This window comes from Nanorana parkeri, unplaced genomic scaffold (genome assembly GCF_000935625.1).
Source record: "Nanorana parkeri isolate BGI_ZX_2015 unplaced genomic scaffold, ASM93562v1 scaffold939, whole genome shotgun sequence".
NCBI classification, from domain to species: domain Eukaryota; kingdom Metazoa; phylum Chordata; class Amphibia; order Anura; family Dicroglossidae; genus Nanorana; species Nanorana parkeri.
Genome location: NW_017307207.1, coordinates 659,757 through 675,213, shown reverse-complemented (window position 1 = coordinate 675,213; position 15,457 = coordinate 659,757). Strand labels below are relative to the sequence as shown.

Here is a 15,457-nt window from a genome sequence, read left to right as displayed (position 1 = left end):
GGAGTTCTAGCAACAGTGCTATGCTAGAACTCCTGTGTTGGAGGTGACAGGGTCAATAAAGAGTACCTGTCACCTCCAAATGCTATTACACAGGGGATTATTATTCCCTGTGTGATAGCAATAAAAAGTTTTTTTTTTAAATAGTTAAGAAAAAGTAAAAAATATTAATTAAAAATGCAACTAAATAAAAATGTAAAAAATAAAAAAGGTGATTAAGTAAAAATAATAAAACAAATGAACATTTTTTACAAAGTAAATAAAAACAGAAAAAAATATAACCAGCCCCCCGCGAATAAACGCGCAGTTTATAAAACCAGTAGCAACTGAATGCAGAGGCAACTATTTATGATAATAAAGAGTAGATGCGTAGTCCTATACAACCGGCCCTTTGAGGGTAACCATACTGCTGATGCGGCCCCCGATGAATTTGAGTTTGCCACCCCTGATCTAGAACAATACAAACAAATCTCTATAATAAATATGTGCTTAAATAATACAGGCAATCAAAAAATTGTTCACAATGAATCTTCTTAATAATAGTACTCTGGAAAGTTCAATCATATATTCCATGTTCAAATATACACAAATGTGGAATCACATGTATATAGTGCTCAAGATTTGTCCCAAGTGCACCACACTCTTTATCCTTCCACTGTGAAAGTTCTTTGTACAAAGTCCATACGTCAACTCCAATTATCTCCAATGCTCCCCCTCTGTGGGCCGCTGACCTTATAAATAGACCAGAATAGGTCTAGAATCGCTTTAATGGGTCTCCAATCTATCTTATTCAAAAGCCATCTCTCCACAATCGTTGCACAGAAAATGACGTCAGTGTGTCATCACGACCATCTCCAATAAAATATAAAAAAACAGCCCATAGCGTAAAACAGCAAAATTAAAAAACCTCCTTTATTTAAACTACTCCCATAAGGAAAGTAGACATAAAACTTCAAATAAAATGTATGCTCGACAACTCTTCCTCCCTGTCACCGTGTTCTCTGGGTGCAAAGACAGATCATGTGGGAGCTGTGCTGCCGACCATGCAATCTCCAATCCACGTCTGCGAGACTCTGCCCTACGCGTTACGTCACAATTGACTTCATCTGGGGCTTGGAGTCGCAGACACACTCAGAGGATTATAAAGCCGACAGTCTCCAAGGCAACCGGGGATGCTTCCTCTCATCAGGTGCAAACACAGAATGAAACACCTTTGCTCCACCCCTCAGTGCAGACACAGCTTAATGTTGATCAATGTATAGTCTACCAGGTAATGTCGTGGGACTGCCGTTCACAACATCAAATAAATGAATCAGCTGCGGATAAAATAATATATTTCTTCTACTGTCAGCTTTATAATCCTGAGTGTGTCTGCAACTCCAAGCCCCAGATGGTGTGATGTGATTCCACATTTGTGTATATTTGAACATGGAATATATGATTGAACTTTCCAGAGGACTATTATTTATAAGAAGATTCATTGTGAACACTTTTTTGATTGCATGTATTATTTAAGCACATATTTATTATAGAGATTTGTTTATGTATTGTTCCAGATGAAGCGCAGCACAATCATTATAATTTGATATAATCTCAATACAAATTCGTAAACTAAAAACGTGAGATTCTAGTCCATGACAGGAGTGAGATTGGAGCGGTGGCTACTTGACAACACACCCATGGAGAACAAAAGTAGCAACCCTGCAGAAGGAAGGACAGTGTCAGCAGGAATTTAGTGATAATTTGAGGATCTACAACCGAGTAATGTACAAATAAGCTAAATTTGTGTTAATAGTTGAATGCTTTAAGATTAAGATTTAACTCAAGAGTTTGTCACTTTAAAAAAATATTTCTTACTTTCTTAAGCAGCAATTTACAGGCTCTGGGACGAGGAAAAACGTTAACTCTTGCAATGTCCTTCCAGTGCCTTGCTTGTGAAGCTGTAGAAAAGTTAGATTACCTGTTCTGTCTTGCGGTTAATAAGTATTCCCATCACTTTGCTGAAAAAGCTGGCTAGCAAAGGATTCAAGTCTTCTTCATGCTGCAGAAAGCCATACAATTGCTTCAGTAAAGACTCGTCTTCCCCTAACGCATCATTAATCTGTGATACGTCTGCTGTCAGTATCTCACATGACACACTGGCATACCTAATATTGGATAAGGAAAAAAATAAAAAAATCTTAAGTTTATACAACAACCACAATCAACATACTACACTTTTTGGTAGGAATTTTTAAAAGAAAGGGCAAATAAATAATAACATTATTACACTCAGAAAATCTTTAGAAGAGAATTAGTGAAACGTGCTAGAAGAGTCTTAAAGAAAAATTAGAGAATAAAATGGGCGTACTTCACTCAGAGCTGAGTGTAGGAATGAACTGAAAAATGCCCTACGCCCAAAGTAGTACAGGAGCTTCTTTGGGGCGTTTGCATGTGTGATCACTGAACGGAAAAACGTGCTAAAAAACTAGCTGAAAAAAAAATAAAAATACGCTCAGGTGTGAACACAGCCTAAAAGAGGGATTTCTGCAATAGATAAAAACATAATTCTACCACTAGATAAAACACTGGTTGAGCCTCATTTGGAGTGTGCGCTTCAGTTTTGGTCACCAATCCTGAGGAACAATGTCCTTGCACTAGAGAGAGTTCAGAGAAGAGCAACATACATAAAAGGTGGATGGAGGACCTGGGTTCTGAAGATAGAGTACAAAAATTTAACTTGTCCTCTTTAGAAAAGGAGACACCCAGGAGAGGATATGATTGCAATTTGCAAACATCAACGGGCAGTATAAGGAATAAACCGTTTAAACGAAAATCTCTGAAGATAAGACGTGGAGAGAACTAGAAGTTGGACAAGATGCGATTTAATCTCAAACTGAGGAAGGGGTTTTTTGGGGGGTTTTTTACAGTCAGAGCAGTAAAAATGTGGAATTTCCTTCCACAATTAGTATCAGCAGAAAGCATTGATTACTTTAAAAAAACACTTAGATGAGTTTCTCAGTTCACAGAATATAAAGTGATATGGGAGACATTAGCGACATCTGTACAAACAAATACATAAAACCTGTGTGTGTAACTGGATGGACCTGTGTTTTTATTCAAACTTACTATTAGCCTTCAGAGACTGTATTACACCAGAGGCTGGACACAGCTCTGGACCTGTAAAGCACTCGGCAGCTAACAAACCAGTACACTAGTTGTCTGGGAGTGCCACAAGCAAAGCCCAGTGCCCGAAGGTCACATTACAGGCACAAGGGAAATTAGAAAAACAAAGGCGGCCTTGAGGAAGGCTGACAAAATTTAAGTTAGTATTCAATAAAGACTACATCTCTTACCCATTTAACCCCTTCATGACTGAGCTTGTTTTCAGTTTCTGTTCGTAAATGACTGACACACTTTTGACATTTTTGCTGTGTGATTCTTCCACGTCAGTAATATACTTTCTTACAAAGTGCACCCACACATATATATTGTTTTTTAGAGGACAGATATATGTGATATAAATATATAGCCCTATCACATATGTGTGTCTAACGCCTCACTTACGACAAATAAAATATTTAAAAAAACAAAAACAAAAAACACTTTCCCAGTTTTGATAGTATTTTTTTTTACAAAACCACAGCTAAAAAAAAATGCAATAAATACATTTGTCACTTTCTTAAAAATGTCATTTTATTTATTTATTTAATTATATCAAGCAGTCATTGTGAATTAATCTCACTATTACTGCTTGATAAATAAATTTTTGGTTATTATCAGGCTGCTTCAAACTTCAGAACAGCCGATAAGTTAGTGACACTGATCCTGCAGAAGTTGCAGGATTCAGCTGTCACTGAAGGTTTTCTGATTGTTGCAACAACGATCAGCAAACTGAAACATTCTGCTTTCAGGGATACATTATGTATCTATTCCTGAAAGTGAAAGAAAAAAAAAAAGCCAGTATAGATCTATATGAGCTGTCAGAATGCCGGCGGCTCTGCTGTGACTCTCAGACACCCGATCTTCAGGTATCGGGTGTCAGAAAAAGGTTAACCCTTTCATTAATGGATGCCTCTAAACTTAGGCATCCCTTAAAGGAGAACTATGGGGTCAGTGTTTTTCCCCATAGTTCTCCTTAGGGTAACGGGAGGACACAAACTAGCGTCCTCCCGTTAACCTAAGCTCAGTATACCGCGAGCTACAGCTCGCGGTATACTGAGACGCCGCTGCCGGAGCGGATCCCGACGTAGATGACGGGATCCGCCCAGCTGCGTGAGTGAAAGCTGGCTCTGCCTATCTAGAGGCAGAGCCAGCTGTACCCGCCCCCTCCAGCGTCCGTTCCGCCAGTCAGCGCTGGCAGATCGGCTCACGATCTACTGAGCCGACCAGTGACAGTCTCATTGTCACAGGTCGGCTAGAACTATGAGGTGAGTGAAAAGCACTCAACTCATATTTCTCCTTTAAGTAACTATAAACGAGCAGAGCCATCCTATCCTGGTGACAAGCGGGGACTAGGAATTAACTATTAGTTAAGACAGACTTATAGTACTAAACTGTCATTTTTTTCAATAAGAATCCACAACAAATATACAAAGGTAAAATATACATTTTGCCCAAGCACTTAGTCATCATGCTACCAAACAGCTAGCTACAACTGTCCCAGCTCTGCTTGCCTGAACCTCCTGTCCAGTATGAGATAAGGGAGATCACTGTCTCCAGCAGCTGTCAATCTACAGTCCTGGCCAAAAGTTTTGAGATTGACACAAATATTAATTTTCACAAAGTCTGCTGCTTCAGTGTTTTAAGATCTTCTTGTCGAATGTTACTATAATATACTGAAGTATAATTACAAGCATTTCATAAGTGTCAAAGGCTTTTATTGACAATTACATTAAGTTTATGCAAAGGGTCAATATTTGCAGTGTTGACCCTTCTTATGCAAGACCTCTGCAATTTGCCCTGGTATGCCGTCAGTCAACTTCTGCCACATGCTGACTGATGGCAGCCCATTCTTGCATAATCAATGCTTGGGTTTAGTCAGAATTTGTGGGGGGGTTTTTGTTCACCCGCCTCTTGAGGATTGATCACAAGTTCTCAATGGGATTAAGGTCTGGGGAGTTTCCTAGCCATGGACCCAAAATGTTTGTTTTGTTACACAAGCCACTTAGTTATCACTTTTGCCTTATGGCAAGGTGCTCCATCATGCTGGAAAAGGCATTGTTTGTCACCAAACTGGTCTTGAATGGTTGGAATAAGTTGCTCTTGGAGGAGGTTTTTGTACCATTCTTTATTCATTGTGTTCTTAGGCAAAATTGGCCCTTGGCTGGGAAGCAGTCCCACACATCAGGATGCTTTACTGTTGGCATGACGCAGGACTGATGGTAGCGCTCACCTTTTCTTCTCCGGATGCCCCTAACAATCGGAAAGGGACTTCAGAGAAAATGACTACCCCAGTCCTCAGCAGTCCAACCCCTGTACCTCTTGCAGAATATCTGTCTGACCATGTTTTTCCTGGTGAGAAGTTGCTTTTTGCTGCCCTTCTTGACACCAGGCCATCCTCCAATAGTCTTCGCCTCACTGTGCCTGCAGATGCACTCACACCTGCCTCCTGCCAATCCTGAGCAAGCTCTGCACTAGTGGTGCCCAGATCCCACAGCTGAACTTTAGGAGACGGTCCTGGCGCTTGCTGGACTTTCTTGGGCACCCTGAAGCCTTCTTCACAACAATTGAACCTCTCCTCGAAGTTCTTGATGATCCGATAACTGGTTGATTGGTTAACAGAGGAAGAACAAAATTATTTCAAGCACGACCCTTCTTTTAAAGCTTCCAGTCTGTTATTCTAAAGGTGCCCATACACTGCTCGATTCTCGTACGAGAATCGGGCGAAATCCCGCGATCGTACGAGAATCGAGCAGTGTGAACTAAGACGTGCGACCGTTTCTACTGTACGGTCGCACGTCTTTTGTCGAGCCAACATGCTCGAAAACCCGCCGAGAATCGTACGATTCTCGGCGGGTTTCTAGCCTGCTCGCCCGATAGCTGCGGAACGGGCCGGTGTGCGCACGCGCACACTGCCCGTTCTGCATTGCCGCCATCGGAAGCCCGCCCCTCAGCGGGGCGGGCTTTCGATGATCGCAAGTACGATCTGCCCATCCAAGGTGGGCAGATCGTACGGGCTTTCAAGAAGCATACGACCATCGCAAGACAAAAAAGTGTATGGTCGTAAGGTGTATGGGCACCTTAACTTAATCAGCGTGACCGAGTGGTCTCCAGCCTTGTCATCACTGACACCTGTGTTAACGAAAGAATCACTAACATGTCAGCTTGTCCTTTTGTGGCAGGGCTTAGATGGGCTTTCAGTGCGTTCCAGGCGTTTGCATGCGTTCCAGAGCAGGTAAAATAGGGGTTGCTGCTGTTTTTTCACCTGCTCTGCACCTGCACGCTGTGATGTGAACTGGAGCAAAATTTACCATTGGAATACATTGGACGCAGTTTTGATGCGGTCTGCAACTGCTCTGCACCTGCTCCGCGCTTGGTGTGAACAAGGCCTTACATACAAGGTTGGCTCCTTAAGGGCTCAGTCACACTAGGTGCAGTGCCTTCCGGCACGATTTTGGCCGGAGCGCACTGCCTCGCATTGCGGCCGGCTCCCTTTTAAGTGGGGCAGGAGGGGGCGTGACAGGCCATTCAAGTGAATGGCGCCGTAGCCACACCCTCCGGCCACAATGCGATCAGCCGCACGGCATCGCAAGGCACATTGTGCCTGCGGTCCGATCCTGTGTGGTGCGATCAAAATGCTACAAGCACCATTTTGATCGCACCACACAAGACCGGACCGCAGGCACAATGTGCTTTGCGATCCCGTGCGGCGGACGGCATTGCGGCCAGAGGGCGTGGCTACGGCGCCATTCACTTGAATGGCCCGTCACGCCCCTCTTGCCCCACTTAAAACGTGAGCCGGCCGCAGTGCGAGGCAGTGCGCTCCGGCCAAAATCGGGCCGGAACGCACTGCATCTAGTGTGACTGAGCCCTTAGACCCTGCAAAGAAAAAAAGGAGCCACCCAAAAAAAAACAGGATCTGTACCAGATGTTTGTACAGGAAACAAATTATTAATAATCAAGGAGCAGAAACCATTACAAGTGATTTAACTAGAATTTTAAATGGCTTAAAAATCTTTTGGCTTAATAACACTTTTTGACTGGGGAATACAATGTACCAGGAAGGTATCTGGCTTGAAAGAGGGTGCATTGCTCTGTAAGGAGAGGCTCAGGTGGTCTGCTGTATTCTTTTTTTCCTAGATAACCACTGCAGATTAGTGTACAAAGCTGGCACACACGAGTAGAAAGCAAAAGAAATAACAAGAAACCATATTTAGCCATGTGCACAAAAAGAAGGGTTCCCAAGTACATTGTGCCCACTAAAGGTTCTTAGTCGATGCATGTGTCCATTGCTATCTGCCATGCCTTAGGTAAAGATCAAGCACTCCCTAAACTATGTAAAAACAAGAAAATGATCAATACACAAACAAAAAAGGTACTCAAAAGGTTTATAGCACTGTGCAAGTAGAGGCAAGACTGTATCTTTACACAACCAGATACCACAAACATACAGGTCCTAACCGTTCGCTATATCTCCTCATACATAGTATTAGCACACCACCATAACCTAGGGGACAAAGTTAAAATGGTAATTGCAAAAAATGTTTGCAATCTGCCATCATATGAGAACAGTGGAAGAGAAAACCAAGCATAGAAACAGTGGGGGGCACACTAAAGATTGACAGTTGGAGGGTTTCAGATACAGACAATAATAATGTATTTCACAGTGAACCTACTGTACAGTATCTTTATGTAGGGGAAAATTAATATAATTTATGCTGCCGATTTCACAAGTGTGCTATGCTCATTATAATATTTCTATAAAAAAAGGTGCAGATGCCCTTTAAGCTTTTGTTCACAAAATCCTGTCAACTCTGTAACATGAAAGTTTGTGTGGGTCCGTTACCAGCTTTGAGCTCAACCAGGCTAAATGAAAGCTTTATTTAACAACAATCATTGCGTCAAAGCTGGGGCTTACAATATCTACGTAAAAAGTCACGTTTTAGAGTTAGGAAGGTAATGACTTTGAAAGTCTAATTCAAATCATGCTTACTTATATCGCAGTTTTTCATCCATATCACCGGAGGGCTCCTGTGTGATGCAGGTCACTAGTTCCTCCATGTGCTGAGGCTGGACAAGGAATTGCACAAGCTTGCGATTGACCACTTTGCACTCCTGCAACACGTCCTCTTCATCAAGTAGTTCGAAAAGGGTAACATTTTCCCTTTCTAGAAGTGTGTCCACATGTGAACTTGTATGCAAGTCAAACTTCCAAAACATGTCTCACTGCAAAGTAAGAATACATAGAAATTAAGAAAGATGAGAAACAAAAGAAGAAAAAAAAAAAATAAGGTAGAAAAGCCTAAAACAGAATGTTATGTCCACAATTACCCACTGTTGATCCAGAGGAAGGTAAAAAAAAAAAAACCTTATACAACATGGTTCAATTTGCTCAGACCATGCTGAATAGGGTTTTTTTGCCTTCCTCTGGATCAACAGTGGGTAATTTAAAGGAGAACTATGGGGTTCAGGCTTTTCCCCATAGTTCTCCTTAGGGTAACGGGAGGACGCTAGTTTGAGAGCTGTAGCTCACGCTATACTGAGACGCCGCAGCTGAGGCGGACCCCGAGAATTGTGCCGGGATCCGCCCAGCTGCGTAACTGACAGCTGGCTCTGCCTATCTAGAGGCAGAGCCAGCTGTACCCGCCCCCTCCCCCATCCGTTCCGCCAGTCAGCGCTGGTGGATCGGAGCGGGGAGGGGGAATCCAGCCCCTCTTTTCACAATTTTCCTGCCTTCTCCAAACTCTTCACCCTTTTCTGAATAACCCTGTTAGTATTTTTCAGTGAGAGTCATAGTAAGACACATACAACAGCATGGCTACCTCCAAACACCAAAGTCATGTTGTTCAAAGAAGAAAAAAAAATACACATGAGCATAAAACCACTACTTTTAACATTTATAAGAATAAATGTTGCAAGAACTTAAACTGAAGCTGCGACAAGATAATTTTTCTACACATTAACGACTTCCTCTTGAGTAATACTCCTGTAGGACAACAAACGGCCCCTCCTCTGACTGATTACATATGCTAAAATGGCAACACATCAGGTGTAATAATTTGAAATATTGTTCATCCTGTCAAGATGGAGATTTAAAATAACTAAAATGATATATCATCTGTGTATGGAAGCTTTTGCTTTTAGGTTTAACAGTTTGCACATATAAAATACCCCAGTGTAACCTACTTAAGCATTTAAAATATTGAAGTGTATTTATAATACAACCTTTTTACTAACCCTATGTTAGCTCTTTTACATCAGCATTCACAGCGGGAAAAGGAGGGATAGTGTTACAAGCCAATCAGGGAATAACCAAAATCTGTGAATCTAACAAACTTGGCTTGTTGATTGGAATTGAGCACAGAGTTTATCAGTAACCTGCCGTTTTTTTCTTCTTACTGTCCTATTATAGTGCCCCTACATACTTCAACCTGTTTACGGTTTCACAACCCAATAGGGGTGTTCGCCCCATCCTGGATCTGAAGGTTCTCAACTTTTTGCGGGTCCAAAAATTCCACATGGGATCAGCCCGCTCCGTCATTGCACCACTGTAACAAGTGGAGTTCTTGGCATCGATAGACATCAAGGATGCATATTTACATTTCCCCATTTTACCTTCTCCTCATTGTATCAATCAAGGAAGCCATGGTTGTCAAACAGGCTGGACTATAAAGATAATTTGAAGAGATGTCACCAGCACACCAAAAACCCGTTCAGGATAACCATGTGTTCATATAACAAGAACTATGTCAAGTTTAAAAAAATGCACTTTTTGGGCCACACAGAGTCCCGTCATTAGGCTAAACATTGATCAATGTTTAGCCTGATGACGAGACCCTGCGTGGCCACAAAAGCACTTGTTTTTACTTGACATGGTTTTTATTAAACAAATTGCCCCCCATGCATTGGCCGTCCTCATAGGAGTGCCCCCCCATGCATTGGCCCTCCCCATCGGAGTGCCCCCTTGCATTGGCCAAAATCCAGTGTACCCATCGCACTCTTGACTGAATACTACCCCTTAGAGTCGGGTGGGTGCCAAAGTGATTGCAGATGCCTCTGCAATCCAAGATAAGTGTATGTATAAAGTCACTCGCACTCCAATAGAATTTTCAAGTCAAAAGCGGTTTATTGACTCAATTGCCATCACATCATATAGCGATGTTTCGGAACAGCAGTTCCTTCTTCAGGCATTCAGAATGTTAATGTCTTCTTTAAACAAGAGGCAGCAGGGCCCAGGAAAGGTACAGCCCATTTCCTAAATGAGAACTATGGGGTCAGGGCTTTTCCCCATAGTTCTCCATAGGGTAACGGGGGGACACAAACTAGCGTCCTCCCGTCACCCTAAGCTCAGTATAAGCTGTAGCTCACGGTATACTGAGACGCCGCAGCGGCTCCCGACATAGATGTCGAGATCCGCCCAGCTGCGTGAGTGACAGCTGGCTCTGTCTATGTGAAGGCAGAGCCAGCTGTACCCACCCCCTCCCCTGTCCGTTCCGCCAGTCAGCGCTGGTGGATCGGAGCGGGGAATCCAGCCCCTCCCGTCACGGCAGAGAGCCGTGACAGGATCGAGAGGTGAGCGAACGCCGGTATGTGTTCGCTCACCTCCCGATCTACTGAGCCGACCTGTGACAGTCTCATTTGTCACAGGTCGGCTAGAACTATGAGGTGAGTGAAAAGCACTCACCTCATAGTTCTCCTTTAAGGAAGCCATCCTCAATAGAATATTGCTGAGCAAACCGTTTTGGAGGTAGTACATTTGTTAGTGTAATCCTAGACACCATACAACACAGGCTGTAATAGCAAATGTACAGGGAAAGGAACAGTAACCTTTGGAAGGTGCCTCTAAATGCAAGCACACACAAACTGCGTCAACAAGGACAGAAAGTGTCCCTGAGCTTAGAGAAAATGTCATTACACAGGTCCTTTCCACGGGTAGATTCCTCACAGCTGAAGGGAGACCCTTCCTCTTCCTGATGCTCAGGTAGTGCAAAGGCAGACAGAGGCATGTCACATGGAGTCACTGAGGGAGCAGTTTGCAACCCCATGCAATGTGATGTCTGAAAGAGGCTGGCCATTTTACCTATAAAATCAAATCTAACAGCAGTAAACTCCTCTCTAGACAGCAAGTCAGAATAGGGTATTCTAAAGAGTTAAGCGGAGGGGCCCCCAAAGCAAGAAGGGAAGGGGATAGGGGCCAAGCATGGGACTAACCAATATAGTGTTCCCAGAGTAGGTAGAATTTCCACCAGAACAGATATCAGGTAGTGTGGCTCATGTCCCTCCCACTCAGGCATTCTCACATCTGAGTTTGCATATAAACCCCCCCACAAAAACCACAACTTGTGTGTGCAGAGGGTGCACAGTGCCTAAAACTCCAGGCAGAAGGCAACGCAGGCACTGCAGCAAAGCAGCTTCCTCCTTATTGTGTCTGTGCAGCATGTGTTCAGTTAGAGTTCACACCAGGGAGAGAGAGAAAAATGATGGGTAAAGCAGGTGCCTGGGAGGAAGGCTGCAGAGATGCAGTCCACAGTCTGGGAAAAGAAAACACTCACACCAAATTTAAAATGTTAAGCTAACCGCACTAAAAGTGCAAAGTGTCACAGCAAACCCGCAAATATACCACTTTAGGGGACTGGGGCCACTGTCTGGGCACCTGGGGGCATGGCCATGGCTCACCTGAGTGGCTTGTTGTCCTCCCCCAATGGATGTGGCAGCAGTAAGGGAGACATGTTATCTGAGATTCACCCTCTGGATGGGCAGACCCCCCAGCAGGGTCAAGGCATCACCTAGATGGTCGACAGCCGTGGACCTGTAGCGCACCCCCTGCTGCTAACCCACAAACTGCACAAGTGCCAAAGTGGGGGCCAAATGAAGGCTCCATCAACTAAGCACATTACAAGCCATCCCCACATCTTCTGTCTGGTGGCGTCTGGGTACTTCCTGGAGTTCCTCTTTAAAGTGGAAATTAAACTAAAAATTAACTCTTGCAGTGGGGCTACCACTGCACTGCAAAAGGTAACTGCTCATTTTGGTCTAGGGGCTCAAATAAAGATGATCTACTCAACTCATCTCTGATACCGCCTGGCTACTCGACCGGCAGCCTCTTCTCCCCCAGGCTTCGGTGGCCTAAGGATTCGTGACGTCATCACGGCTAATGCCGGTGCATGTTGTAAGAAGGCACCTATTTTGTGCCAAATATATCTCAAACGGATAGTAAATCCAAAATCTTACCATTTTCCCCAAGTACAGGTAAAGCAGGGATCCAACATCACTACTGAAGCAAGACAAATCATTTTACATATCTATTCTCATAAACTGAGCTCAGGGTTTTATTATTAAAACAAATTGAGTTCAGGTTCCCAATCAAGCTTCTTGGTAATGTTGAAGACCTTGTTATTGTATTAAACCGTCTTATGTGTAATTATGAATTTGTATCTGGGAACACGCAGAAGCAGGCTTCAACTCCCACCATAAACCTAATGCTTGTATCAACATGCAAAAAAAAAAAGTTTAAGCTGTGCAAATAATTAATTTTTCTTTTAACATTTATTATTGGGTTTAACATGTGAAAGTTCATTTCTAAGAGCTTATATAACAGCAGCCCCAGCCAAAGTCCCAGGTGGTGCCTCAGTATGCCCAACTTTATGCCTCTCACAACACAGGAGTGTAGAGTTTATCTTTCATTACTCAGGGCATTATGAAAGCTGTCCCAACATGTCAATTTGCACCAATATACACCAAGAGAATCTTGTTTTGATTTTCAGTGGGCAAATAGTTTTACTGTATAAACAATAGCACCTTAGTAAGGAAAAAAACCCTCAAATCAATACAGGCAAGCAACCATTTTAAACCAATAAAGCAGAACCAGGTGCGCAGAATTCCTACCGACCGACACATGTCGTTCCGGGAGGGTAGTTTTTGTTCTACATTTAGCCCTGCTTCAGGCAAGCAGGGCTAAATTTACAGTGGGGTGCCGCTGCACGTTTTATACAAGTGATCTCATAAGATCACTTGTACCAGCCTGATTGTCTATCCCCTCCCTTACCGCGTGGTTTTCAGGGTCCCCCACTATTAAGGGGGATGCAGGAACACGGCAAATGAGCTCAGGATGGAGAGCAGGGAGCTAAGCAAAAATCGTTCATTCTGCTGTATGTGATCAGTGAGATCGGAGCGCTGTAATCACAGCGCCACCTTTCTCAGCTGTCAGAAACTGCACAGGACTGTTTTATGTTGAAGGGCACGTTCCATAAAGAGAACCTATCACCTCCAAACTATCACATAGGTGCATGTATAAAAGAAAAAGTGAAAAAAGTAAATAAAAAGAAGTAAAACATGTAAATCAACCCTGCTGCCCCCACCGTCTGCATGCAAATAAAAGCGGTTTCTAAACCCCAGTTTTGCAGCTTCAACTGTGTGGATAGAAGGAGCGCTAGGGGGCCGACTGTGTAAGGCATGAAGAAAAAAAAAAATCATAATCATACAAGGATTACAGCTATTGCACTCCAAGCACCAGAAGATACCTATCCTAAAATCCAAAAATATTCACACACTTGTTTAATCATCCATAAAGCACTGATATGTGTTGTATATTTGGGGTCCATGCAAGATATACCAGGGGTGCCCACAATTTTTCATCTGGAGATCTACTATTCAAATGACAAGCTCAATGAGATCTACCAGCGAAAAAACACCTTTATTTAGAAAAAAAAACCACATTAAAATCATTACTGGAACTACTGCCTCTCTCGGAGCTGGTTCACACAGTCTGTGTTTCAGAGCGTTCGGCCTTTGGAACGCAAACCGGCCAGCTCCCTGCTTTCAGGGGCGGGGCGATGCATTGCAGTCAATGATCGCCCGCACCAGGAGCGCAGACACATTAGTGCCTGCATTTCCAGTCGAGTGCGATCCGCAAAAATAGTTCTTGCAGCATTTTTGCAGATCGCACTGGACTGGAACTTAGGCACTAATGTGCCTCTGTTCCGGGTGCAGGCGAAAACAGTGCAGACGTGGCTGCAGTGCCAATTACTTCAATGCACCACCACACTCCCTCCCCTGAATGCTGGGAGGCGGCCGGCTTCCGTTCCAGAGGCTGAACACTGACTTTGTGGTTTGCAGGGGGAGGTTATTTAGCCATATATGAACTGGTTTATCTATCATTATATTCTGTGTGTATCATTTTAATATTAGGTCCAGGTGAGCACAATTTCTATCACCCGACGCCCGGGACATGAAATTGCAGGCAACGGGCAGGTTTTTTCCCTACATTTAGCCCTTCTGGGGGCAAGCCGTGCTAAATGTAGAGCAGGGGAGCTGCTGCTTGTTTTGTATGAGTGGACTAGGTGGGTATATAGCCCCCAGATCACTTGAAGCAGCCTGTTACCCCCCACGTGTTTGTTGGAGTCCACTGCACTTCTGAGGGACCCAGGACCATGGACAATGACTTCACAGGGAGCAGACCAGAAAACGTTCGTTCTCCAATCTACTCTGTGTGATCAGTGAGACAGTAGTGTTGTGCACCTCCGTCTCAGCTGTCAAAATTGGGGCCGAACAGTAGAGCGAGTACAAAGCTGTGATCAATTTTCTGTACTGGAGTCTAATAGGCAGACATCTAGGGTCTGATAGACCTCAGATTCTCCATAAAGAAAATCTGTCCCCTCCAAACACTATCACATAGGGGATTGTTAGCCCCTGTGTGATAGCAATAAAGTTAATTGAAAAGAAAATGTAGAAAAAAATAAAACCAACCCCACCATCTGCATGCAAATAAACACACAGATAGGGCAGTGTGTGCCATATTGTGGTAGCTGGGCAGCAGCGCTAACACACACAATGTGCAGAGAGTAAGTTCACTTGTCCAAGTATACTATACGTACCTTTCAGCGAACAATCCTTCCCCTCCGCTGATATGGGTGTACTATCGGTACCCCATACTGGCGTTCAACGCAGCCCTGCACCATGGAGTTTGAATTTTTCTTGCAACTTGTGAGCACCCACAACCTGACCTGCTGAGCTATGAGAACGTCTTCTTAGCACGGTTAAATAGAAAAAACAATTATTAAAAACCGTATCAGGACAAGTAGATTGCCCTAAGGGACAAGTGCATTGGTTCCCTGCTTTAAGTCCTTGGGCAAGTAGTTTTTTTAAACATTTCCACACCCCAGAACGGTGTATTTAGGCGTTTACCTGGTTCAGTTAAATTTACATTTATAGTCAAGAGATATACATATTTACTAGAATGATGTAAAAAGGGACGGGCTTTTAACCAGGCAAGGCAGTCTACTAAGGAAAGACTGGCTCAGGTGTAACCTCGCACTATTTA

The 15,457-nt window shown here is 43.6% G+C and overlaps 1 protein-coding gene across 1 annotated transcript in view; it reads right to left on the bottom strand.

The window, feature by feature from the left end:
- LOC108795148 (serine/threonine-protein phosphatase 6 regulatory subunit 1-like) overlaps positions 1-15,457 on the bottom strand; it is a 47,924-nt gene that overhangs the window by 14,275 nt on the left and 18,192 nt on the right. Inside the window, exons 2-3 of the mRNA XM_018566346.1 lie at positions 8,132-8,364; positions 1,958-2,144 (exon numbers count right to left, since the gene is read on the bottom strand). Of these exons, the coding sequence (XP_018421848.1) occupies positions 1,958-2,144; positions 8,132-8,358 (414 nt within the window). The 5' untranslated portion in view covers positions 8,359-8,364. The remainder of the gene's footprint in view (positions 1-1,957; positions 2,145-8,131; positions 8,365-15,457) is intronic.